This window comes from Bos javanicus, chromosome 4, assembly GCF_032452875.1.
Source record: "Bos javanicus breed banteng chromosome 4, ARS-OSU_banteng_1.0, whole genome shotgun sequence".
Taxonomy (NCBI): Eukaryota; Metazoa; Chordata; class Mammalia; order Artiodactyla; family Bovidae; genus Bos; species Bos javanicus.
This window is the reverse complement of record NC_083871.1, coordinates 104,544,713-104,570,642: the sequence shown is the minus strand read 5'-3', so window position 1 is coordinate 104,570,642 and position 25,930 is coordinate 104,544,713. Positions and strand designations below refer to the sequence as shown.

The 25,930-nt window shown below is 44.2% G+C and overlaps 1 protein-coding gene across 8 annotated transcripts in view; it reads left to right on the top strand.

Annotated features, from left to right (window-relative positions):
- The window catches only part of DENND2A (DENN domain containing 2A), a 99,678-nt gene that overhangs the window by 11,981 nt on the left and 61,767 nt on the right, over positions 1 to 25,930 (top strand). For 5 of the 8 annotated variants that reach the window (XM_061414909.1, XM_061414903.1, XM_061414904.1 and 2 more), the window contains 2 exons: positions 17,929 to 18,028; positions 21,460 to 22,617. In XM_061414909.1, the coding sequence (XP_061270893.1) occupies positions 21,590 to 22,617 (1,028 nt within the window). In that variant the 5' untranslated portion in view covers positions 17,929 to 18,028; positions 21,460 to 21,589. Of the gene's footprint in view, positions 1 to 2,511; positions 3,507 to 15,700; positions 17,636 to 17,928; positions 18,029 to 21,459; positions 22,618 to 25,930 lie in introns of those variants that run through there. The other 3 variants (XM_061414908.1, XM_061414906.1, XM_061414910.1) reach the window with 3 other exon arrangements.

The window sequence follows — 25,930 nt, the reverse complement described above, 5'->3', positions numbered from 1 at the left end:
GGGTGCCGGCCCCAGCAAAGGGGATGGGAGATGACGTCTCCCTCCAAGATTGCTGCCTTTTGTCCAAATGTGCTGGCCAGGAGCCAGGCTGGAAACTCTCTGCTCATGGAAAGAAAGAGAACAGAAGCCAGCAAAAAGAGGGTGGGAAAGGGTCTGAGCGGGGAGGAAGGGAAGAGGAGGGCCGGAAGGCGAGAGGGAGAGGAGGTGGGGAGTGAGGCGTTTGGGGCAGCACAGCTGGAGCCGGGGAGGGCTGCCGGAAGGAAATAAAGCATGGCCTTCTGTGCATCCCCTCCAAGTGGCTACTTCTGGTGTGGTGTGAGTGGCCAGGTACCCAGGGGCCACAACACAGGACAGATCCCACCAGGGGCCCTCCTCCCCACCTCAGTACTACTGTTGATCAATGCATGAGTGATAGTCGCTCAGTCATGTCCGACTCTTTGCGACCCCATGGACTACATCCTGCCAGCCTCCTCTGTCCATGGAATTCTCCAGGCAAGAATACTGGAGTGGGTTGCCACACCCTCCAGGAGATCTTCCCGACCCAGGGATCAAAGCCAGGTCTCCCACTGGTGATTTCTGTACTGTCTGAGCCACCAGGGAAGCCCCAGTATCAGTGAGGCCAGGTTAAAATGAACATGAGGAAACCCTTCAGAGGGAAAAATAAATCCCAAAATGGCAGCCCAAGGGCTGCCTCTGGAAATGGACAGGCTGGCCAGGCGGTGCCCTGGGGCCAGGGTGTGCTGGGAGAGGAGGAGGGGGTGAATAAAACCCAATCAAAACAATTCCCTGAGTAGCTAGTCTGTATCCAGGAGGGGAAGGCCTGTAACCTGCCCCCAGAGCTCTTGACTTGGTGTTAGGCACCTGGACTTGAATCTGACAACCTGGATTCATTTGGCATCCATGAGGCCTTGGGGAAAGTTCATCTCTCCAGGCCTTGCTTACCACATCTGTGAAGGCAAGGCAACTGTCGAGTGGGTGTGAGGAGTTGGTGAAGCAATCTGTGTGGAATCTTGCCTAGAAAACAGTCAGTGTTCGATAAGTGGTGACCATTCATTCACTGTTGCAGTTTAATCTGAGGTGTCACACATAACTACCTGAAATCCTAAATCAAACATATAAATAACAATTGAGGCCAACCGTGAAAGACATACCACATGGTTATGCACGTTTATTAGGGTTACCAAGTATAGATAAGTTAAAAAATATATCCAGAGAAATTCAGAGGACAGGGGGAAGAACTTCAGTTTGGGGTTTGGCCAGGGCTAACCCCAGAAAGAAGAAAAGAAGGATATGTAATTAGTAGACCCAGATTCCCCTGGAATAACTTCTTATAGAAATGTGTGTGTGTGAGCTAAAATCGCTTAGTCATGTCCGACTCTTTGTGACCCCATGGACTATAGTCCACCAGGCTCTTCAACCATGGCATTCTCCAGGCAAGAATACCACAGTGGATTGCCATGCCCTCCTCCAGGGGATCTTCCTGACCCAGGGACTGAACCCATGTCTCTTAAGTCTCCTGCGTTGGCAGGCTGGTTCTTTACCAGTAGCACCATCTGGGATTTGGGGCTTCCCTTATAGCTCAGTCGGTAAAGAATCTGCCTGCAGTGCAGGATTCAGTTCCTGGGTTAGGAAGATCCCCTGGAGAAGGAAATGGCACCCCACTCCAGGTTCGATTCCTGGGTTGGGAAGATCCCCTAGAGAAGGAACCCACTATAGTATACTTGCCTGGAGAATCTCATGGATAGGAACCTGGCAGGCTACAGTCCACGGAGTCGCAAGAGTAGGACACGACTTAGCGACTAAACCGCCACCACCACCTGGGAAGCCCCCTTATAGAAACATGCGTCTATACATTTTTCTGGGGAAGAGGAAGGAGCATGGAGGAGGTGATTGAGTCCCACATGGGGTGACAGGCGCCTTGAGTCCTGTTCTTGCCTCTGCCATCCCCCAGACAGGTGACTGAGGCTAGATGAGCCACAAAATCCTGGCCCACATTGTGGTCATTTCTAGCCCTTCTTACCTGCTCCCATCCTCTGTTCATTAAGGAGCTTCTCCATGCCAGGGGCTTTTCTAGCTGCATTACGTATCTTTATCCCCTCTTTCCTCTTTGAATTTCCACACTAGACTGAGCACTGTAAGAAGCACTGTCGTTTGCAGGCTGGGTTCCCAGTGACTGATGGGGGTCACGAGGGAGAGCTGCTGAGGCCGGGAGGAGGATGTGGAAGGCTGGGTCAGCCAGTGCAGGCGTCATTCCCAACAGGGTCCTGGGAGAGGGGCTCAGCATTTCCTGAAGGGAAATGACTCCCATAAATAGACAGAGGGATGGGAAAAGGACTCTTCCGTCCCTTTCCTACTGTCAACTCAGCTCTTCTCCTGGTGTGCAGACAATGCAACCTCTCTAAATGTTTTTCATTCAGATGTGTCCCTGCCAGTGTGTGGGAGCGATGTGAGCTCTGCTTTCTTGTATACTGTAGATCCAAAATAAGAACCGAAGAAGGCACACATTCCTTTTTTTGTTCATTTACCCACAGTGACCTCCCATTGGCCCACTCCAATGTAAGGCCAGAGTATTTTCTGTGAGGTTTTATTAAGAAGAAGAAAACTGTGGGCCTTCTGATACCATGTCCTATTTAAAACTTCATCCTAGAGTCCAGCAGATCCTCTTGTATCAGTGCTTATAATATGTTGTTCAGGTCCTTAGAAAGATTAGTTCTCATGACATGGCCTTACTAAGGCTTTGATTCCATTATATTAATTATATTGTTATTGTTTTTAATTCTTTTTTAAGTTATTTTACCCATCTGATTTTAAAAAGATGAACTAAGGCTTCAAATGTTCCCAATACTTTCAGTGATGCGTGCCCCCAGGAAGAGGAAGAAACTTCTTGACTCTCCATAGTGTAACAGGAATGATAAGATCACAGGCAACTTCTGTGCCAAGCTGGAGGCAAAGCTAATGGGGGTTTGGTTTCCTTAGTAGCTGCAGTTGGCTCAGCTTCAGCCATATGGGTGCAGATTCATGTTTAAAACTCACATGCACACTAGCTTTCTTTTTTCATTTTGGGAAAGTACTTGAACGTAGATTGAACATGACACTGTGTTACTGGGGATTCTTTTGGTTGCTTAAGCAAACAAGGGTATAAAGATACCTTGTGGAACCTGTGGGCAGGAATGCAGCTTGGCCCCAAGAGCAGATTGGACTGGGAGCGCAGAGCCCTCTTTCTGCGGGTATCATGCTTCTCCTCAACAGCCCAGCTCCCTCTGCTCCTTGGTCAGCAGCGTGAAAATGGCTGCCTCACAGCGCCATGTTTCCGTGTTCTGGCCACACACATTGACCCAACTCCCTGGCAGCAGAACCTGATTGGCCCGACTTTCAGTTAGGCCTCCTCTAGAGCCAATCAGCTGTGGCTGGGGGTGGGATCATCATTCAAACGTGGCTGCCCAGGTCCCTGTGGCCTCCGTGGAGGAGGGAAGTGGCGGTTTGCAGGAAAGGGGCTGCTTTGTGAGGTAGGCAAGCACCAGTGAGTGCTTGTGAGATCTACTATCCAGTTATATTTCTGTAACCCTAATGTGTTCATTTGTCTTAACCATTGTACTCATAAGAATCCTGGTTCCTCAGATTCACATGCTACTTTGCTAGAGCTAGTGCTTGTGAAGGAGGTAATGATGTACTAGAGTGAGGGCTTTGGGGCTACACACCTCTCTTAAAATCCCATGGATACTATTAAGCTTCCTAAGAAGGCAATGGCAACCCACTCCAGTACTCTTGCCTTGAAAATCCTATGGACGGAAGAGCCTGGTGGGCCACAGTCCATGGGGTCGCTAAAGTCGCTAAGAGTCGGACACGACTGAGCGACTTCACTTTCACTTTTCACTTTCATGCACTGGAGAAGGAAATGGCAACCCACTCCAGTGTTCTTGCCTGGAGAATCCCAGGGACGGGGGAGCCTGGTGGGCTGCCGTCTTATGGGATCGCACAGAGTCGGACACGACTGAAGCGACTTAGCAGCAGCAATATGTACGTGGTACATGCTTGCCAGATGCTTAGTGTCTCTGTCTCTCTCCACCCCCTACCCACTCTTCTTCCCTTCCCCACTCCTCTTCTCTCCCTCCCTCCCTTCCTTCCTCCTGTCTCTCTTTTTAAAATAACAGTCTTATTGAAGAATAATTCACATACCATAAAAATTAATCCATTTAAAGTGTATAATTTAATGATTTTTAGTATATTCACCGGTTGTGCAACCATCACCCATCAGTCTTAGAACATTTTTGTCATTTGGACAAAGAAACCCAATACCCCTTAGCCACCATTCCCCACCCCAGCTCCATCTACCTCAGTCCTAAGCAACCACTAATTTGCTTTCTGTCTCTGTAGATACCTCTGTTCTAGATATCTTATATAAATGGACTTATACAATATGTGGCCTTTTGTGATTGGCTTCTATTCCTTTAGCTTAGTGTCTCCTTATCCATGTTGTAGCATATGTCAGTACTTCATTCCTTTGATGGCTGAATATTATTTCATTGTATGGGTGTACCACATTTTGTTTATTCATCAGTTGATGGCACTTGGACTGTATCCAAGTGCATAGACTTTATGGCTATCAAAAATAATGTGCTCCGAATATTAATTTACAAGGACATATGTGGATGTGTTTTTTTATTTATGTGTGTGTGTGTTTGTGTATGTGCGCATGCACGCACTCAAAGTCCAACTCTTTGCGACCCCATTGGCTGTAGCCTGCTGTGCTCCTCTGTCCATGGAATTCTCCAGGTAGGAATACTGGAGTGAGTTGCTATTTCCTTCTCCAGGGGATCTTCCCAATCCAGGGATCAAACCTGCGTCTCCAGCATTGGCAGGATAACTCTTTACCAATAGTGCCACCTGGGAAGCCCTCATTTCTCTTGGGATGCATTATTTCTATGATTATGTTGGTTAAGTACTTAATGCAGTGCCTGACAGATCACAGGACAAAACAGCATTCATTTCCTGACCCTGACCTTCCCAAAGGTTATGAATGAAAGCTATTTCCTGCTTGCCGCCCTTGAAAGAAGAGGGGTCAGGCCTTCAGGTTACTGTCCCCAGGGTACTGGCACCACTGAGTAGCAGATTCTTGCATCAGACTTGTGAGAGATGTTGATGGGTGGTTCTGGTTGAAGGTACTAAGAGAGCAGATAACAAGGTTTGCAGGAGAAATATAAAATTTGGAGTAGAAAGATACAAATCATAAGATTCTCTGTTATGCTACTTAAACACTGTGATCCTAGGCCAGTCGCTGAAGCTTAATCTTCTCTTCAAAATAAGCCTAACAAGAATTACACCTGAAAATTGGGAGGAGGGCTTATATATGTTATAATGTGCATATGATGTGAAAATCAGGTGCTGTATGAATGTATGATAAACTCTAGGGCAGGGGGAAAGTCAGAATTTTGAAACTGCATTCAAATCATAGCAGGTTCAGAGGGCATTTGGAGATTTTGAGGGGTTAAGGCAGGCAGTGGTCAGATCCTTCAGGGGCTGCTGTCAACCCCTCAGGGCTGCAGCCCCTCTGTGGAACTAGCTCTTGCCTGCAGCTGCATTTCTGGCTCCGAGAAAGACCCGGGTCATCCTTAGTTTACCAGGACCGTAGGCACATCGGATCTGCATTGTGATCTTATTGAACACCTTTGGGCTGGTCAGTTATTCCCCTGTTTATGAGAAAGTCCATCTTTGCACTAGTGATTTAAAATACCCCATTGATCATGTATTAAGTCCTATGAGTACTTGGAGGACTTCCCTGTAGCTCAGACGGTAAAGAATCTGCTTCTGTTGCAGGAGACCAGGGTTCCATCCCTGGGTTGGGAAGATCCTCTGGAGAAGAGAATGGCAATCCACTCCAGTATTCTTGCCTGGAGAATTCCATGGACAGAGAAGCCTGGCAGGCTACATGGGGTCACAAAGAGTCGGACACGACTGAGTGACTCACACACACACACGAGTACTTAGGTCTATGTCTAGACTGTCTGTTCTGCCAGTCTATTTATCTGTTCTTATGGCAGTACCATCCTGTTTTAATTGTGGAGGCTTTATAGTATGTGTGAATATCTGGTAGGGCCAGTCACCTCTGCTCCTCAGTTTTTTTATTTTTCTATGTTTTCCTAGCTCTTCTTGAATATTTGGTAATCTGGTTTTAAAGAGTTCAGTGTCCTCCTGAGAGGTCCTGGTGGAGGGTCAGGAGTGAGTTGTGGTTGAGTTGTCTTTTGGACCGGGGTGTGCCGACTTACTTCAGTAAACTGGTTTTGTAAAATTCTTTTTTGTTTTAGATTCATAAGCACTGAAGGCTTCTGGTGGCTGGATAGCACTCATATTCCCTGAAGCTCCAAAAGAGCAATTCAGAACACTTTAATTGAAGAAGAATATTAAAACTTGGTGAATTTAGATAAAAGAGTATGTGAGTTTTCTGTACTGTTCGTGCAGCTGTTCTGTAAACTTGAAATGCTTTAAAAAAAAAATTAATGTCGTCCTGCTTCTGGTAACATTTGGTAAACGTTTTCAGAAACCTGTACAAGTTGTGTTCAGATTCTGCCTTAGTTCCCATCTCGATTGACTCCTGCCGGGAAATCTAGCAAATGAGTTAGGTGTCATTCCTTAAAGAATCAGTGCTGCTTTTCATTTAGTGGCTTGTCCTTCCTTAAACATTTAGCCATTTGAAGATTATGCAAGCATCTGTGCTTTTCACCCATACACCCCAAAGGAAATTCAGCCCACGCTCTAAGCCCAGACACACAAAGGGACCTGCTGTCACCTGTTTTGTTTATGGTATCATGTTTTGTATTAGAGACGTTTGTTTGCATCTTTTTTCTATCAGCTTTTTTTGAGATTTAATTGGCATTTAACATTGTGTACTAGGGCCTTCCCTAGTAGCTCACATGGTAAAGCATCCGCCTGCAATGCCGGAGACCTGGGTCAGGAAGATCCCCTGGAGAAGGAAATGGCAGCCCGCTCCCATATCCTTGCCTGGAGAATTCCATGGATAGAGGAGCCTGGTGGGCTGCAGTCCATGAGGTCGCAAAGAGTTGGACATGACTGAGCAACTAACACACACATTGTTTAAGTTTAAAGTATATACTCGATGATGCAATGTATGTGTATGTTGTGAAATGATTGCCATATTCGATTAGTTAACACATCCATGACGTCACACAGGTAACTTTTTTTGTGTTGTGAAAACATTTAAGATCTACTCCTCTCTTAGTAACTTCCAAGTATATAATACAGTATTGTCATGTGAATGATATGACATTCACAGGATGAGGATGAAAGCTCTCAGAGGGCAAGAAAAATGATTTATTTCACATTTCCCCTAGTTTCACTTAGTTCCCTGTGGGAAGTAAACACTAATAATTGGAAGAATGAATTACATGAGTAATTTCCCTAATAGCCATAGGTCCCCATATAATCTCTTTGAACCCACTGAAAGAATGGGTTCTGTACTAGGAGGTGGTTATTGGAGACCAGGATCCAAGTCTTGGTGGTCACTAAGGGAAAGGAGGTAATGAGAATAAACTACCACTTATCCTTCTGTTCAGGAGATACTGTGGCAAAGCCAAACAAGTAATGAAGTGATGGGCTCAGCTGAGACCCATGCCCTGCAGTTGTGGTTGTGGCTGAAAAGCAACTGTGTGGCCTGTTGGGAGCACCAGGGCAGACCAGACACCCGCAGATAACAGCAGAGTTTACATTTTTCCCCTGTTATTTACAATAGTGATAATGTTGTTTAGTCACTAATTCGAGTCTGATTTTTGCAACCCCATTGACTGTAGCCCACCAGGCTCCTCTGTCCATGGGATTTCCCAGGCACGAATACTGGAGTGGGTTGCCATTGACTTCTCCAGGGCATCTTCCCAACCCAGGGATTGAACCCACGTCTCCTGCATTGGTAGGCAGTTTCTTTACCACTGAGCCACCAGGGAAGCCAATAGTGACAATAATGCGTGTGTGAGCTCAGTTACTCTGTCTTGTCCAACTCTTTGCGACCCCATGGACTGTAGTCTGCCAGGCTCCTCTATCTGTGGAATTTTCCAGGCAAGAATGCTGGAGTGGGTTGCCATTTCCTCCTCCAGGGGATCTTTCTGACCCAGAGATCAAACCTGCAGCTCCTGAGATTCCTGCATTGCAGGTGGATTCTTTACTTCTTGAGCTATCTGAGAACCCCCATGATAATGTATGTTTATTACCAAAACATTGGAAATATATATATTTTTGAAAATGTAGATAAGTGAACAAAAAAAAATTATTCAAAGTTTCTTCACTGATGATAGCTACTGTTAATCCTTTGTTATATTTCCTTCCAGTCATATTCTTATGTGTGAGATTTTAAATAGGAATTGATTTCTTCTCCCCCCACCACCCTCTTTAAAAACATGTTTTATTCATATTGTGTGCAAACTTTTGGATCTTGTTCCTTTTGGCTAACATCACAACATGAACATTTTCTCCATTTAGTAATAGTCTTTTTTTTCCTTTAGCTTCTTAATTTCCTTTTTAAAAATAACAGCTTTATTGAGATATAATTCACATATAGTTCAATTTATCCATTTAAAGTGTACACTTTAATGGTTTTTAGTGTGTTCACAGAGGTATGCAACCATTATCACAGTCAATTTTAGAATATTTTCATCAGTCCAGAAAGAAACTCCAAAGTCGTTAGCAGTCACTCCCCTTTTTTCTCACCCACCCACTTTGGGCCTAGGCAACCACTAATCTACTTTCTATTTCTATAGAATTATAGTAGTTTTAAACATAATTTAATTTGCTTCATAATACTTCATTGAATATATTACAGTTTATCATTACATTGCTTGACACTTGAGTTATTTGTAGTTTTCAGTATTTTAAATAAGATAGTCATGAACATTTCTGTGTACAGTTTTCCATATACCAGATTATATGGGAGATGCGTTCTTTAGGTAGACTCCCAAAGTACAGAAATGTAGAATCACAGAACCATGAAAAGAGAGGCCCACAAAAAAACCTTCAGTCTCCCTCCCAGCTCACTCAGAAAGTATTTACTAAATTCAGCATGATGTAAAAGGATAAAGCAATTGCTGATCTCGAAGAACTTAACAGCACCCAGAATAATGAGCTAGAATCTAACTCGCATCTGGTTTAGATAATATAATATGAGGCCACGGAGATACTGTCTAAGGAGCACCAGACTTGGGCTCAAAACAGACTCATTCCTGGTTCTGTCACTTAAGAGCTATTGTATGAACTTAAATGACAGCTTCCCTCAGCTTGATTTCCTCATCAGAAAAATGGTAGGAGCACTGGCCTTGACTTCTGTAGAGGTTAGAAATAAGAAGTGGCTTCTGGCCTAGCCAAACACAGAAGGAAAAACAAGTTTAATTGTTTGGGAGCTGAAAGAAGTTAGAACCTGACTCTTCCCAGTTTGGTGACCTGTAATACCTAAAAGCTGGAGAAGGCAATGGCACCCCACTCCAGTACTCTTGCCTGGAAAATCCCATGGACGGAGGAGCCTGGTGGGCTGCAGACCATGGGGTCTCGAAGAGTCGGACACGACTGAGCAACTTCACTTTCACTTTTCCCTTTCATGTATTGGAGAAGGAAATGGCAACCCACTCCAGTGTTCTTGCCTGGAGAATCCCAGGGATGGGGGAGCCTGGTGGGCCGCCGTCTGTGGGGTCACACAGAGTCAGACAAGCCTGAAGCGACTTAGCAGCAATATCTAAAAGCAAAAAGAAGTGTACTTTTTTATTTAAAAGAAAACTACATACCTGAATCCAGATTTTAAACCATATTTTGGCAGTATTAGCATATTTTATAACTCTCATAACTCCTACTGTTATGGTTTATGGCAAACTCACACTAACTTTTTCTAGACAGGTGACATGAATAGTAATGAAGCCTTGATTCGGGAGGGCTGACACTACTTACACGCACAGTAGTTTAGTGTTCATAGGCAAAATGGCCACCTAATTGTACTTTTTTGCTTTTTATCCCACACAAAATGGTGAAGCCAAAGGCAACATATGGAAGTATTTCCACATTGTAAGTGAGTGAGGGGAAATGCATGATTTGCAAATATTGTCAAGTGAAAAATGTGTTTCCATCCTACTAAGGTGGCCAAATACATCTCTGTATGTAAGAATGCTCTGCAGATGTGGAAAACTCCTTCCCGGGTTTACTGAAAATGAGAACAGTAAACATCTTTTGCTATCTCTGGCCTCAAGAGCATCACAAAGTGTGGTCCAGTCTACAGGCTCAAGCCCACAAATTCCCATTGGTTTCATTTGTCACAAAACGGACAGGTGTGGGTCAAGAAAATACTGATCAAGTTGTTCAAAATAAACATTACTGTCAGTAACTGGGTATTCATACCCATAGAAAGTCTTAAATTACTCAGATCTTGCTCTCGGTCTTAAGGCCACCCCTTAGAGTGAAAACAAGCCTTGTTGTTGACGCCTGCCTGTATACGGAGGATCTGTGAAAGAGCGTCTTGGAGCATTTACACCTGGGCTCGAAGGACAGGAGCAACGTGCCGTATCCTGACAGTGCCTCCATCAGATTTCAGAGATGCTCTGAAAAACAAGAGCAAACAGACACAGTAAAGTAAAAGGCTGCCTTACAAAGGAGAGGGCAAAGGAGAGTGGATCTGTCGCTGACTGACAGTGACAGTGACTGGAAAATAAACTCCAGGGTTCAACTCTAAGCCTGTGAATTTCCCGGGAAACTTACAAACGCAGATTCCTAGGCCCTGTTCTAGCAGTCTGATTCACTCAGTCTGGGTGGGGCCAGGACTCCTCACTTTTAGCAGCTGTCCCTGCTGATTAAAAAAAAAATAATAATAGCCTCATTGAGATATAATTCACATACCATAAAGTTCACCCCTTTAAAATACACAGTTGTGTTTTTAGCATATTAACTATTGCAACCATCACCACCACTATCTAATTTTAGAACATTTTCATCACTCTCCTCCCCCCTGAAAATCCATACCTATTAGCAGTCATTACCCAATCCCCACTCACACAGCCCCTGGCAACACTAATCTACTTTCCATCTCGATGGATTTATCTGTTCTGCACACTTCATGTAGATGCAATCATACAACATCTCTTTTGTGGCTGGCTGGCTTTTTTAAGGTTCATCCATGTTGTAGCATGTAATAGTCCTTCATTTTTTAAATGGCTGAATAATACTCCATTGGAGGAGGAAATGGCAACCCACTCCAGTATTTTTGCCTAGAGAATCCCATGGAGTCTAGTGGGCTACGGTCCATAGGGTCACAAAGAGTCAGACAGGACTGAAGCAACTGAGCGATACTCCATTGTATGGCTCGACCACATTTTGTTTATCCAGTCATCTGTTAAGTATAAGAAGATATGGTATATGTGTTCGCTCATTCAACAAACATTCCTTGAATACTCTTACTTGATTTGGGGAAATCTTCAGGGCTCAAAGCTGAACTCCTAGAAATAGGAAGACTAGTTCACAGAAAAGCCATTACCTTGGCTTTACCTGGTGTGTGTGCTGAGGACCTGGTGTCTGGTCATGGTGTGAGGCACTGTTTAAGCATTTGGTCCAAGAATGCAGACTGTGATTTTCCCAAATAATGGTCCTTGGGTGTGGTTTTGAGGCAGCATGTAGGCTTTGGTTTCGATTATTCCTCATCTGTTTCAGAATCCCCCATCTTCTTCCAAATGTGAAAAAAAAAATTGCTTTTGTTTTTTTTTGTGAAAATACTCCCCCCAAAAGCTGTTATGTAAAGAATCAGAGCAGCCTGTTTTAATTTTTTAAATTATTTTTGTTTGTTTGAAGATAATGAAAATGAAGCATCAAGAGGCTCAGGAATGAGCTTCACTAAGTAGTTAGACGCAGCAAGAGTTGTATTATGTGATTGTGTGTGTGTGTTTTCCCTTCTCAACATATTTTCTGAAAGCAGACACCTTCTGGGTATGCTGGCTAATAAGAAAAATGCTCAGGGAGTTCCCTGGTGGCCCAGTGGTTAAGATTCTGGGCTTTCTGTTATGGCCTGGGATCAATCTCTGGTCAGGGAACTGAGATCCCACAAACTGCTTGGTTAAAAAAAAAAAAAACACTCAGTTGAGAAAATAACTATTTTTGTTTTGCTGTAATTGTTATAGTTTCTTCTCAGTTCTGTCGCCTGCTCTTTATAAGCTGATAAAACTAAGTTATTAGAATCATTAAAGCTGAAGAGCTTGCTTTATTTGCAACAGAAATAAAAACCACTGAAAATTTAGTTTTATTAGCATGATACCATTTATGATATAAACTGTGTTTTTCACTCAGTATCTCAAGTCTATTTTATGAATCAAGTTATATATATATATATATATGTTTACCTATATTTTGGAACCAACATACTAGCCTTAGAACCCTAAAGGCACGGGAACATTACAGTTATATATATTTTATTCCTCACTTCACCTCCTCCGCTGCCCAAATTTATTTTTTTTCCTTTGAATATCCCTATACTGTATTTTCAGTTGAGATATGATTCACATAAAGTTCACCATTCAAAAGCACACAATTTAGGGACTTCTCTGGTGCTGCAGTGATTAGGACTCCGCACTTCCACTAGTGTGGGGGAAGGTTTGATCCCTGATTAGGGAACTAAGGTCTTACATGCTGCCTGGCGTAGCCAAAAAATTTTAAAAGATAAAAGTGCACAGTTTAGCGATTTGTGATGTATTCACAGTGTTCTGCAGCTATCATTACTATCTCTTTCCAGATCACTTCCATCAGCCCCAGAAGAAACCTTTACCTATTAGCAATCATCCCAATTCCCCCTTCCCTCCATGGATTTACCTATTCTGGTCTTTTCATATAAACTCATGCAATATTCCTTTTGTATCTGGCTTTTTTCACTTAGTGTGTTTTCACGGTTCAGCCATGCTGTAGCATGTAGCATGTAATGACCCTTTATTCCTTTTAACACTGAACTGAAAAACGTACTGTGTGGCTAGACCACATTCTGTTTGTTTATCCATTCATCGGTTGATTGACATTTCCAGATTTCAATTTTTATGTAAATCACTGTTTTTATAAGATTTGGGGAGGGGACTTCCCTGGTGGTCCAAGGACTAAGAGTCGAGCTCCCACTTCAAGGGGTCTGGATTTGATCCCTGGTCAGGGAACTAGATCTCTCATGCCACAACTAAAGACCAAAGATCCCACACAACCAAGACCCGGTGCAGCCAAAGAAATTAAGTATTTTTTTAAAAGAAAGATTTAGAATCAGTTTTTCCTCCCTTCACCCCCACCCCATCTCTCTGTGACTTAAACATGTCCACATTTTTTTTTATAGCAGTCACTGAACTAGTACTATCCAAACTTCTTTTCTTAAGTGACTTTGAGAGCAAAATTTCTTTCGACCATATATTACTGTCATCTCCCTGTTCCCAACATCAAAACCCCACCAGAGCTAAAAGGAAGAAGGTTATTACTGGTGGGTGATATCAACAATCAGTAGCATCCTATTTAATTTTAAAATGTCACAAATGGATAATTAATTAATGCCCAGAACAAAATACAAGCAGTGCTTCATTGGAAGAGGCCAGGCCTCCAGCCACAAGCAGCGGTCTTCCTGGGCTCCTGGTATTGAAGACGGTGCTGGCTCCAGCAGGTAGATTTCACCTGCCCTTGCTGCTCCTTCAGTGGCAGTGAACCAGGGAGAGCGGCAGGTGCGAGCCGGGCTCTAAAGGAGTTACCATCTGCCAGCTGGGGACTCCTCGATTCTTTTCACACAGGGCTGCTCCTCTCCTTACCCAGGCACCCTTGGGTTCTCCTGTAAGAACTGCTCTCAGGGAAAGATCTGATAAGTCAACTGCCTCCTTCCTGTTTGTGGAAAAACACTTAACATCTCTTTGAAAATCTTGATCCTTTTTGGGGGAAATACTTGTTTTTAAATTAACGATCTCCCAGTTCTCCAAACCCCCTTCAAAAAAAGTGTTTTCAGATATCAGGCTGAAATTTTAAGCCTTAGTGGGTAAACTTAAAGGGGTCACAAAATAATATAGCATTTTGATCTACTAACGTCAGTCTGGAGCAGTTAAATTTTTCTGTGGGCTTTTGAGAAATGGCAACCCACTCCAGTACTCTTGCCTGGAAAATCCCATGGACAGAGGAGCCTGGTAGGCTACAGTCCATAGAGTCCAAAGAGTCAGACACGATTGAGCAACTTCACAGAAACATCTCACTATAATCACTCTTTTTCTCTTGAAAAAGTAGAGGTAATTCAGAGAAGTAATTAGGAGTAACAGGCTGAGACATTTGAAGGGAGTCCCTAACAGATTAAAAGCTTAGAAGACTCTCCCATCACCTTTTAACTTCACCTGAGCCCTCCAATCAACTTGACATTGAGCCCAAAGAGAAACAGGAATCAAGAACAGATTTTACAGTATTCACTTTAGCAAGGAGAAAAACAGGATTCAGTTATGGACTAGATTGAAAAATATAATTAGCTATAGATGTTGGCTTTAAAAAATACATCTTTTTCACTTGTAAAACAATTTAAAAACTTCTGGAAATGTTTGTATGTGCAAAACACATGAATCTTCACGTGCCCATCACCTAGCTTTAAAATTTCGTGTGACATTTTATTCTAATTAAGTTTATTGGTACTAATTAAGCTCATCTAGTGAATGGGAAGTTCTGTATTTTTGTGGCAGTTGAATGAGAAAATGTATTACTGGTCATGCATTCATAATACCTCCTGCAAATCAGCCTGTTTAGATCACAAGGCCAAATTACCTAGCAAGAAATAAAAGAAACTTTGGATTGTGTAAAAATCACCCGAGGCCTTTGATTTACCATATTTATGGTTTTGTTGTTTGTTTGTTTGTTTTGGCTGTGCTGGGAGGCTTGTGGGATCTTACTAATAGTTCCTCCAACCGGGGATCAAACGTGGGCCTCAGCAGTGAAAGCTCCAAGTCCTAACCACTGGACCACCAGGGAATTCCTTGATTCACCATATTTAAATGCAGGTTCCAGGCCGGCCCCAGACAGTTGGTTTTGGTACCTTGGGTTGGTTGGAAACTTGGTCTGACAAGTTTCCCAGTTTGACTAGATCAGATCCTCAGTGGACCACACTTTGGAAAACAGCTCCATCTTGCAATCCCAGACCTATAAAGTGATAGAGAAGTTTGTCTTGGTAACGTAGGTCACAGAGTACTCCCACCTAACAAATTAGGCTAGGCTTGTCACCTAATTAATGACCTTGAAACATCAGAAACAAAAGGCAAGTGTCAAAGTTTTGTTCAAGCAGCGTTTTCCGTTCTCCTATGAATTCAGAAATGGTGAGCTGATTGCTGAGTGTGCTCCAGGGTCCGTGCCCTGCTCAGTTCCAGCCCCTTAAGTCCACTTGAACTTGCTTCTCAGACAAGGGTATCAGCTGTATCTCTAGAGACTGTGGTTTTCGGACTGGAAGTTATTATTGCCTGATGGGAATTAAGTTCACTTAAGTCCCGTGTTTTTTAAGTGTGTCTCTGGATCTTTAACCTCAGAGTTCACCCATGGTTCTCTGTGCATTAGACACAGTGGGCTTTGTGCTTTTTGAAAAAGCTGTGGCTTCCTGGGAACTTCAGAGAAACCGTTCCCTTTGGGGAGAAGGGGGGTTGTAGGGCTGTTGGTGACCCGAGCACAGACATGGTTCTCTCTCCCCGGGTACAGATGCCGTGCCTTACTCATCTGTGAATCCCCAGGGCTTCCAGCACAGGGCCTGGCACCTATTCCTAGTACCACTGAGAGGGTGCCAGCCTGAAAGAAGAGGGTGGGCGGCAAGGGTTGCTAGCTCACAGGGGGCTTGGTCTGTGTGGAGGCAGAGTGCCAACACGCGGAAGGCGGTGGAGAGTGGCTGTTATCCTGAGTCCGATGGGGCCTCTGCCAGGATCAGGACAGAAGAGCAGTGTCTGTCTGCCCAGCAGAGTGGAGAGGGTCCAGAAGCTTCGCAGAGCGTCATGAGAGGGGCACTGAGTTCTTCCTGTCCCCCAAAGGCCTCTTAGGACTCTCCTTTCTAACGGGAGGGGAGCCCTGGGACCTGGCTTCTCTCAAGAACCAGGCTTGCTTTCAGCACTGACAGATCCCAAAATGCATGGTGCCACTCTGGAAAAGGGGCAGCTGGGTTCCCTGCGCAACCAGGCCCCAGCTCCGTCCTCCTCCCCAAACACATGGTTTCTCTTGCTGTTTTCTCAGCTCACCATTTCCTAACCTCCCTCTTTTTAATTTGTTGCCCATGTCCATTCTTCTTTTTCTCTTTCTCCCTCTAGACTTCCTCTCCTCATTCCTAAAAGTTATATGCATGTCTTAAAGCCTGGCCCTTTCATTTCTTGGGGGAAGGGGGTGCCTAGGCTGGGCCTTGGGGAGCCACCCTGTCACCTGGCAGGTAAACCATCCTGGGAGAGGGGATAGGAATCTTGGAAATGTGAGATGGAGCTGGAAGCAGGATTCCTGGGAGGTTCAGTTAGGGCTTCCCTGATAGCTCAGTTGGTAAAGAATCCGCCTGCAATGCAGAAGACCCTGAGTTGGAAAGATCCCCTGGAGAAGAGAAAGGCTACCCACTCCAGTATTCTTGCCTGGAGAATTCCATGGACTATATAGTCCATGAGGTCGCAAAGAGTTGGACATGACTGAGCAATTTTGACTTTCAGTGGAGAAGACGTGTGAATCTCCAGAATCTGAGTATTCTCCAAACCTCTAGTCAAGGAGTCACCTTCTCTCCATCAAGTGGGACCCCCAGTCCCTTGCGTTCATGCTTTACAGAAGAATTGCAGGGCGGATCCTGTTGGCATTTGCCAACGGGTCTCATCTTCCTAGCCACGTCCATCTAAGCCATGCTCATTTGTCCAGAGTTCTGTAGGGACTTGCTATTGAAGTAGTACATTTAATCAGTTACTTCAGTTCATTTGGATGTCAGGCCCTGAAGTTTTATAAAACTGCTGCTTCTCCACTGAGACTGCTCCTTTGGTACCCACATCGTCCTTAGCATCTTGCAGGTTTGAGATGTTCCGTGGGAAGCCTGGGCCTGCTAGGACCATCTCCTAGTTTTCATAGACCAGACAGATGACCTAGTGGCTGAGCATTTGCCGCTCCTGGATTCTGAGCCTCTGAAAGAGTCTCTCCACGCAGGGCTCTAAAGCCAAAGACAGTAGGTTTATACCCAACGCCAGGGCAGCAGCAGAATAGAATAGCTCTGTGTAGGCATTGCCACTTGAGCAGGTGGTTTATTTCTTGTTTCAAATTAAGTAACAACTCTTCTCTTCTTTGGGGTCTGTTAGAACATCACTCAGAGAAGGCAGTGGCACCCCACTCCAGTACTCTTGCCTGGAAAATCCCATGGATGGAGGAGCCTGGTTGGCTGCAGTCCATGGTGTCGCGAAGAGTCGTACACGACTGAGCGACTTCACTTTCACTTTTCACTTTCATGCGTTGGAGAAGGAAATGGCAACCCACTCCAGTGTTCTTGCCTGGAGGATCCCAGGGACGGGGGAGCCTGGTGGGCTGCCGTCTATGGGGTCGCACAGAGTCGGACACAACTGAAGCGACTTAGCAGCAGCAGCAGCAGCAGCGCATCACCGGTTCTTACAGAGCCTTGAAAGAGTGTCAAGTTGTGCTGGTATTTGTTTTACTTTCTAAGGTTACATGTTTTCTAAAAATTTTTGGTTACTTTTATCTAAAAGACACACACACACACGTACATGTTTGCACACATGAGAAGCGTTGGCATGGGGGCTGAATCTGGGTGGACCTCGGATTCTGTGCCTCTGACCCCACCCCGCATGAGGAATTCTATACGGTGCAACCCTGTCACCCCCTACTCCGGGGTGGAATCCGCCAGGGATAGTTTGGGGTGTGGGCCCTGGATTTGCTGCCATGCTCACTCACTAAATGTGCCCCCTGTTCCCCCAGGCAACTCGGAGCTCCTCTTGGTGTTGACATGATGACTGTGCAGGCCAGCCAAGGGCAGCCACAGCCGGACTGAAAACCTGGGCTACAGATTGGCTGACAAGTAAGAACTTTTCTCCCCCATGACTGCAGAAGTTGGCCCAGATTCTCAGTCTCCTTCCTTTTTCCACTGCCCTTCCCTCCTCATGAACCCCACCTCCCTGAACTAAGGAAGCTTTCTGGTCTAAGTCGTCGTGATGAGCCCCCTCCCCTGTAAGCCGTCTCCATGCCCTGTGCTCAGTCAACGGCACAGGACCGCAGTGGGCAAGGGGAGGCTTGGCTGACGCCCAGGGCCCACTTCGGGCCTTGTCCCCATGTACACCTTCCAGTCCAGGGTTTATTTTTCTTTTTTAAAAACTTCATTTTATTTATTTATTTTTAGCTTTTTAGTTTGTATTGAGGTATAACCAGTGAACAATGTTGTGATAATTTCAGGTGAACAGCAAAGGGACTCAGCCATACATACACATGTATCCATTCTCCTCCAAACTCCCCCACCCATCCAGGCTGCCACATAACATTGAGCAGAGTTCCCTGTGCTTGCACAGTAGGTCCTTGTTGGTTATATGTTTTGTTCAGGTGTTTTAATTATTGCTGAGCCCTAAAGCTTTGCAGCTGCACCTGTCCACTTAGCCTTTTTACCCATCTTATATTAGCAGGGTTGTTTTCTCCCTAGATGGAGCCCTTTCCTCCGGTACCCTGTCTCACATTCTGCGGTGGAGTTGGCAGTCACTGAGCTGTTCACAGATCACTGAGCTGTTCACAGCTGTGCACCCCAGTCCAGAGCCCCTTCAAGGGCCACAGAATCCTGGACACAGGAACTAGAGAAGTTCTTGGATCCAGCAAACGTGCAGAAGGCACTCTGCCCCTGGTTTCATCATCCTTCCCGATGCTGCTTGAGCTTTGTAATTCCAGGGTAGTTTTCTAACAGACTAGCCTTTTCCTCTTCAGTTTTTAGATGGACCCTCAGTGATTGTAAAGTCACTCCAGATGTTTGGAATCTTAGACAATAACTATAACTATTACAATAACACTAGTTACCATTTATTGCTATCAAGACTTATAATGTACGCCACACTGTGGGTACTTTTACATATATTAACGCATCCTTTCACTCTTTTAACTTATTGACTACCTGCTATGTATTGAGCATAGCGAACAAAATAAATTTGGCCTCTGCACCAATAAAATTTCAGTATTCTCATTGTAAGGTGAGAAAAATGAAACCAAGATCCAAACCCAGGTCCCTTTAACTCCAAAGTCATATATTCATCTACTGTCAATGTTATTTAATAGTACATATGATGTTAATGATTATATATTATATCATCAGTTCTCACTAAGCGTGAACTAACTTGAATTGTGTTTTTATGTGTCCTGTCTCTTTATCTTGCCTCTAGACAGTAAGAGCAAGGAGTTAAATTTCTGGCTTTTGAATTCTCAGTAGAATAACTAACTGATTCTAACTCTGATTCTGACTAAAATTTGAATTTATGCTAATGTCCTCAGTGGTGACCGAACTATTAAAAAAGTGTTTCTTTTTTGTAAGCGCTCTGTTATGAATGGTAATTGATTATTTAAATAAGGAAATCTGCTTTGATAGCCATATTTAACATATGAAAATCTGTTTGCAATTTCACAAGTTTCTGATTTTATGCTAAGCAACCAAGAACAACATAATTTACACGTTAATATCTCAAGCCAGGAAGAAGTCTTTATATAAACAACCATTAGTCTCTGGACTAGAAAGCTAGATAGTAACAGGATGCGTGAAATTGCTAGTTACTCATCCCTCATGTGAACCTTAGCTGGAGTTTCCAAGAGCCTGTGTGTTTAGAAAACGTGCACCATGAGGTAGGTCCATGCATGCTTGCTCTTCTTGGCACATTTAAGGTCACTGTGCTCAGTCATGACCTTTGCTGGTGGAAGAAATGCTTTGCATTTCAAAACACCGATACTCTCATTCTCATTGTTGTTGTTCAGTCACTAAATTGTGTCTGACTCTTTGCGATGCCGTAGACTGCAAGACACCAGGTTTCTCTGTCCTTCACTATCTCCCAGAGCTTTCTCAAACTCATGCTCATTGAGTCGGTGATGCCATCAGCCATCTCATCCTCTGTCACCCCCTTCTCCTCCTGCCTTCAATCTTTCCTAGCATCAGGGTCTTTTCCAATGAGTCGGCTCTTCACATCAGGTGGCCAAAGTATTGGAGCTTCTGTTTTTCTTTCTAAATAATTTTTAACGTCTTCATGGCACTAACTGATCTTCTAAAATCACATTTGGAGGCCTATATCCTCATACGTTTGTGTTGAGTGAGACCTTTTTGCAGTGACGGAAATTGTTTTCTACTCCATCCAGTATAGTAACTGTTACCCACACTTGGCTACTGAGTTCTTGATATGTGGCTGCTGCAGCTGAGGAACCAAAGCTTTGATTTAATTTGATTTTAGTTTAAATAGCCACATGTGGCTAGTGACTACCATACCAGACAATGCAGTTCTAGGCCATGCAGGAAATCTGAATCTGTTTGTTTACTCGCTTATTCACACAACAAGAATTAGTGACCACCTACTCTGCCGGGTGTTGTTAGGGGTGCTAGGGTTGAAGCCATAGACAAAACAAAATGATCCCTATCCTCCCGGAGAAACCAGTCTAGTAGGGTTCACATTCTAGAGGAGGTTCCAGTCAAATGCAGCCAATCACTGTGGCTTTACCCACTCAAGTCAGGACAGTTTATCAAGCCGAGAATTAGGGAAAACTTCATGACTTATGGCATTTGTTTTAATTTTTAAATAATCATTCCAAAGGATCTTCTTTTGGTATAATCTATCTCGTGAAGCTTCTATTTTCATTGGGAAAAAGCTAACAATAATGATAACTGCCATTTATTGTACACTCACACCATTCTAGATACATAATATGAGCTAGCTTATTAAATGTTTACAGCCACCTTGGTAGGTATGTTTATTGTTATTCCTATTTCACAGATGAGAAACTGAAGTTTAGAGAAGTTAAACAACTTAGCCAAGGTCACACAGCTGGTCAGTGGTTGAATTAGGATTTACACCCAAGTCGATTGAACGCCACAGTCCAAAAGCTCCTTTCATTCTGTTTTGCTGTCTCCCCAGGAGAAAAGCATAAAGTGATTTTTTAAATGGTGGTTTCAATGTTTGTGGCTTGCAACTGGTATCTAACATTTATATGTGAAAGTGAAAGTCTCTCAGTCATATCTGACTCTTTTTGACCCCATGGACTGACTATACAGACCATGGAATTCTTCAAGCCAGAATACTGGAGTGGGTAGCCTTTCCCTTCTCTAGGGAATCTTCCCAACCCAGGGATCGAACCCAGGTCTCCCGCACCGCAGGCGGATTCTTTATCAGCTGAGCCACAAGGGAAGCCGGACAATTTATACCTAAGTTTTAGCAAATCGCTATAACGTGTGAAGAACAATAACTAAGAATGCCTCACTCGATGTTTGTTTTTCTTGTTTAGGGTCAAAGTGGACGGTCCAAAGACTGGGGAAGACTCTCAAAGGCAGCCATTTAGGTCCTCCATCCCTTTCCTAGAGACTGATCAGGATCCGGCCTTCCGAAGAAGCCCCCTGGAGAGCCTCTATAACCTGATGCTGGAGCCAAGAGTGGACTGTTTTCAGCAGAACATGTTCAGCTCAGATATGATCATCAATGACTCAGCTTCAGATCTCAGCGCTAAAGGAACCAGCAGGGCCGGCAAGAGGCAGCTGGGCAGTGTTCAGGACCCGTGCCCTCCCGCCCAAGGCAAGGCCCGGCACACGTCCCTCAGCATAAAGGACAAGATATCAGAATGGGAAGGGAAAAGGGAGTTGCCCACGCCTGCCCCTGGCAGGAAGGCAGATGGCCAGGAGGGTTACCTGATGTCCTGTGTGACGGAGAGGAGAAGCAGTGATGGTTCGAGGGCTCGGGTCACCGAGGCTCAGAATGGAACAAGGCTGGACGTGGAAAGTAGAGAGGATGAGCGGGATAAAGTAAAGGTCAGAGCACAGGACGCTGAGCAGAGGCCGGACCTGAGCCAGCCAGCCCGGGAGCCGGCTCCCAGCTTGGGCAGAGGCCGGGAGCCCAGGCTTGGCAAACAGCGCTTTCAGAACGATAGCCTCTCTGTGCTGAAGCAGGTCAAGAAACTCGAGCAGGCTCTGAAGGATGGATCTGCCGGGTTGGATCCCCAGTTACCAGGCACGTGTTATTCCCCACACTGCCTGCCGGACAAGGCCGAGGAGGCGCCCACCCTTCCTGAGCACCGTGGGGGTGGGGGCGGCTCAGAATTCAGAGCCCACCGCTTGGACCTCGAAACCAGGGAGCCTACCCTCGAGGCTGCCGAGGAAAGGAAAGGCTTGTGCAGGAGGCCCTGTGACCAGAGCCTGGAGAGTGTGTACAGAGGCTTGGAGGACCCCCCCACAAAACCCTTCATCAACCCCTTGCCCAAACCCCGGAGAACTTTCAAACACGATGGAGAAGGGGACAAGGATGGGAACCTAGGCACGCGCTTCCGGAAAGACAGAAGGAACCTGCCTCCTCTGCCCTCTCTACCTCCCCCGCCCCTGCCCTCCTCTCCCCCGCCCCCCTCGGTGAACAGAAGACTGTGGAGCGGGAGACCAAAAGCCAGTGCTGACCACAGGTAGGTGACCAGTGACTTTATGCCCCACGGCCACTGTCTGTTCTCAGCCCGTTTATTAAACCATCGGATCTTGTAGTTAGTCGAGACCATCCGTAGCTTAAGACGGTTCACTGATTAAACCTGAAGACGTGGTAACTGATGTACGGGTGTCTTGTGCTTGTTCCTTGTCCTGAAAAACATAATATTCACTTCAAAAGATCGCCCTGTAGATGTGAGTGAGTGCTTGTAATTCGGACAGTAACCAAGGGTTAAATGAAAGCGTGTGTTAACACTGGCGATCTACTAACTGATGCTCGTTCTGCCACTACCACCCCCACCTTGTGCCTGGTGCTCCAAGTCTCTCCTCCCTCTTGCTTTCGTGTTTTTTCTTGGTTTGGACTCTAGAAACACACTGCCTGGCCTATCCTGGCCCTCTCACAGTCTGTCTAACTTGGAACAAGTTACTTAATGTCTCGAGGCCTCAGTTTTCTCATTTATACGTGTAGATGCTCACACGGTAAATATTCGGTAGTATTAAAATACCTTTAGATAATAAACCCTGTGAATGCTTAAAGGTAAAATCTGTGCTTTGGAGACAATTTCTTTTCTGTTCTGAAACCTGATCTCTAGTCTGTTTCTGTAATGTGCTAATTGGTTTGATACGTCCTAATCTGGAAACCCTCTACTGAGGAAAAACTCCTCCAAATAGCTGTCTGTCCCTGCTGTCACCACTGCTTCCCGCCTGGGTTTAACCTGACTCCCTGCAGTAGGGCTTTTGCTACTAATCCTAGAACTTCTGTTGGCCAAGTCCTCCTGTGACCTCCGTCTTTGCTAAATCCAATTTGTCAGTTCTCTGTGCTTTTCTTGATTGACCTCACTTAGCCTCTGCGGATGGAGAAGGCAGTGGCACCCCACTCCAGTTCTCTTGCCTGGAAAATCCCATGGATGGAGGAGCCTGGTAGGCTGCAGTCCATGGGGTCGCAAAGAGTCAGACACGACTGAGCGACTTCACTTTCACTTCCCACTTTCGTGCATTGGAGAAGGAAATGGCAACCCCCTCCAGTGTTCTTGCCTGGAGAATCCCAGGGACGGGGGAGCCTGGTGGGCTGCCGTCCACGGGGTCGCACAGAGTCGGACACGACTGAAGCAGCTTAGCAGCAGCCTTTGTGGACCAGCTTGACTCACACCCTCTTGAAATCCTAGGTTTGCTGTAGGCTTCTAGACCTCCTGCTTTCCTGATAGTCACACTTCACTGGCTGCTCCTCCTCTCCATCTACCTGTTGAGTGACATCCCCCCTCAACCCATCTACACCCCATCCCAGGATCAGGTCTCCCCTCCTCCATCTACATGCGCTCCCATAAACTGGTCTCCCCGACTCTCATGTTTTTAAATGTTCCTTACATGCTTATGATTCCCAAACGTAAGTCTCTGGCCCTGACCCTCTCCTAGCTTTTGGTTTGTATAGTCATCTCCTGCTTGGGTCCCCATTTGGTTATCTAATAGCTTGGACTTAATATGTCTAAACCTAAATTCTCAATCCAGGCCACTACTAAAATGATCTTCTCCCCAGATAGATGCTCTCTGATTAAATGGTATCGCCCTTCATTTTGCTTATGCCCCAAACCCTAGGAGTCATTTATAATTTCTCTTCTTTTCGCACACTGCTGATCTAATTCATCAGCAAGTCCTTTGGTTCTAGTGTTAACGCATTTTCTTAAGCCTGACTGTGTCTCCTCCACTGCTGCCACCTTAGTCACGTTGTATCTACCTGCCCCCTCACCCCAGTATTGTCCTTCCCAGCAGCCACAGGAGGCTTTTGGAAATACAGATTCAATCATATCAGTTTCCTACTCAACATGGTCTATCAGGAAGGATTCTTCGGGTGCCAAAAGTGTAATTTCTTATGTTCTCTTCTAGGGGAAAAAAGGGTTGGCTACTCTAGAGTTTCTAGAAATACATACATATGTATTATATCCTTTCAAAAATGAAATCATGCTGTATACCAGCCATGTTTTACTGAAGATATCATTGAGATATTTCCATGTTGCCACCTTTTTCTTTTCACCTTCCTTTTTTAACTGCCATCTTTACATCATGTGGCTAAACCATTTCCCTGCTGATTTACACTTAGGTTGTCTCCAGTTTACAAATAATGCTGTGATGAGCAGAATATAGCATTAGAGAAGACTCTAGAGCCAGAGAATTTACTAACTCCACTACATTCTACCTGTGTGACATTGGGCAAGCTACTGAATTTGTCTGAGCCTCATTTTACTTATCTGTAAAATGGAGATAATTATAGTAACCACTTCATAGCTTTGTTGTGAAGATTGGATGAGTAGATATTTGTAAACATAAGTTAAAACAGAGTCTGGTATATAGTAAATGATTAATAAATGTTAGCTGTTACTTTTTTCTGGCTGTATTCTGTTTAATTAATCAGGGTATGTATTTCTTTTCTAGGACCGAACAGTTGTAAATATTTTAACCTCATAATCTATTTTACCATCTAGTAGAGCTTAACAAAAATTTCTTATTGTTGCTAATAATTAATCAGTGGATTCTTTTGGACATTCTACATATTCTATCATGTAATATATATACAAGTGATCATTTGGTCTCCTTTTTAATAATTATAAAGCTCTTATTTGTTTCCTGATTATTCTCCTTATTCAAAAATGTCTTGAATATTCTTGGATGTATTTTTCTAAGTATTCTATGTATCACTGTGAAATTTCACACATAGTAAATATGTCAGCTTTTAATTGAGATTCCATCCATTTGCTAAGTATATGGTATTTTATCTTTTTGTTGCCATTGTTAATGGAATCTTTTTTTCTCATTATATAGTCTTTGTATTTAAGAAAACTAGTTTTATACACTACTCATTTAAAACAGCCCTTGAAGAAATTTCTTACTGTTTCTAATTATCAGTTGATTCTCTTGGACTTTCCATGTATATAATAATATTGTTTGCAGAGAGTTATCATTTTAAGTTCTTTTCTTTTTGATTTTACCTCCAAATTCTCTCTCTTACTATATTGCACTAATACTTTCATAACAGTGTGAAATAATGGTGCTGATAGCACTGGGCAGCCTTGTCTCACCCTGACTTTAATGATAATTCTTCTGGTGTTCTACTTTCAAGCACTCCTGCTGGATTTACATTTTCATTCTATCAAGGTAGTGTTCCCTGGTAATCCTTTTTTTTTTTAACTAAGAGTTTTAAAAATTAGGATTGGGTTTTGTCAAATTACTTCTCAGAAACTTCATATGATCATATGGTTCTTCTTCTTTGACCTATTAAGTCTAATATTCTATTTAAGATTTTTA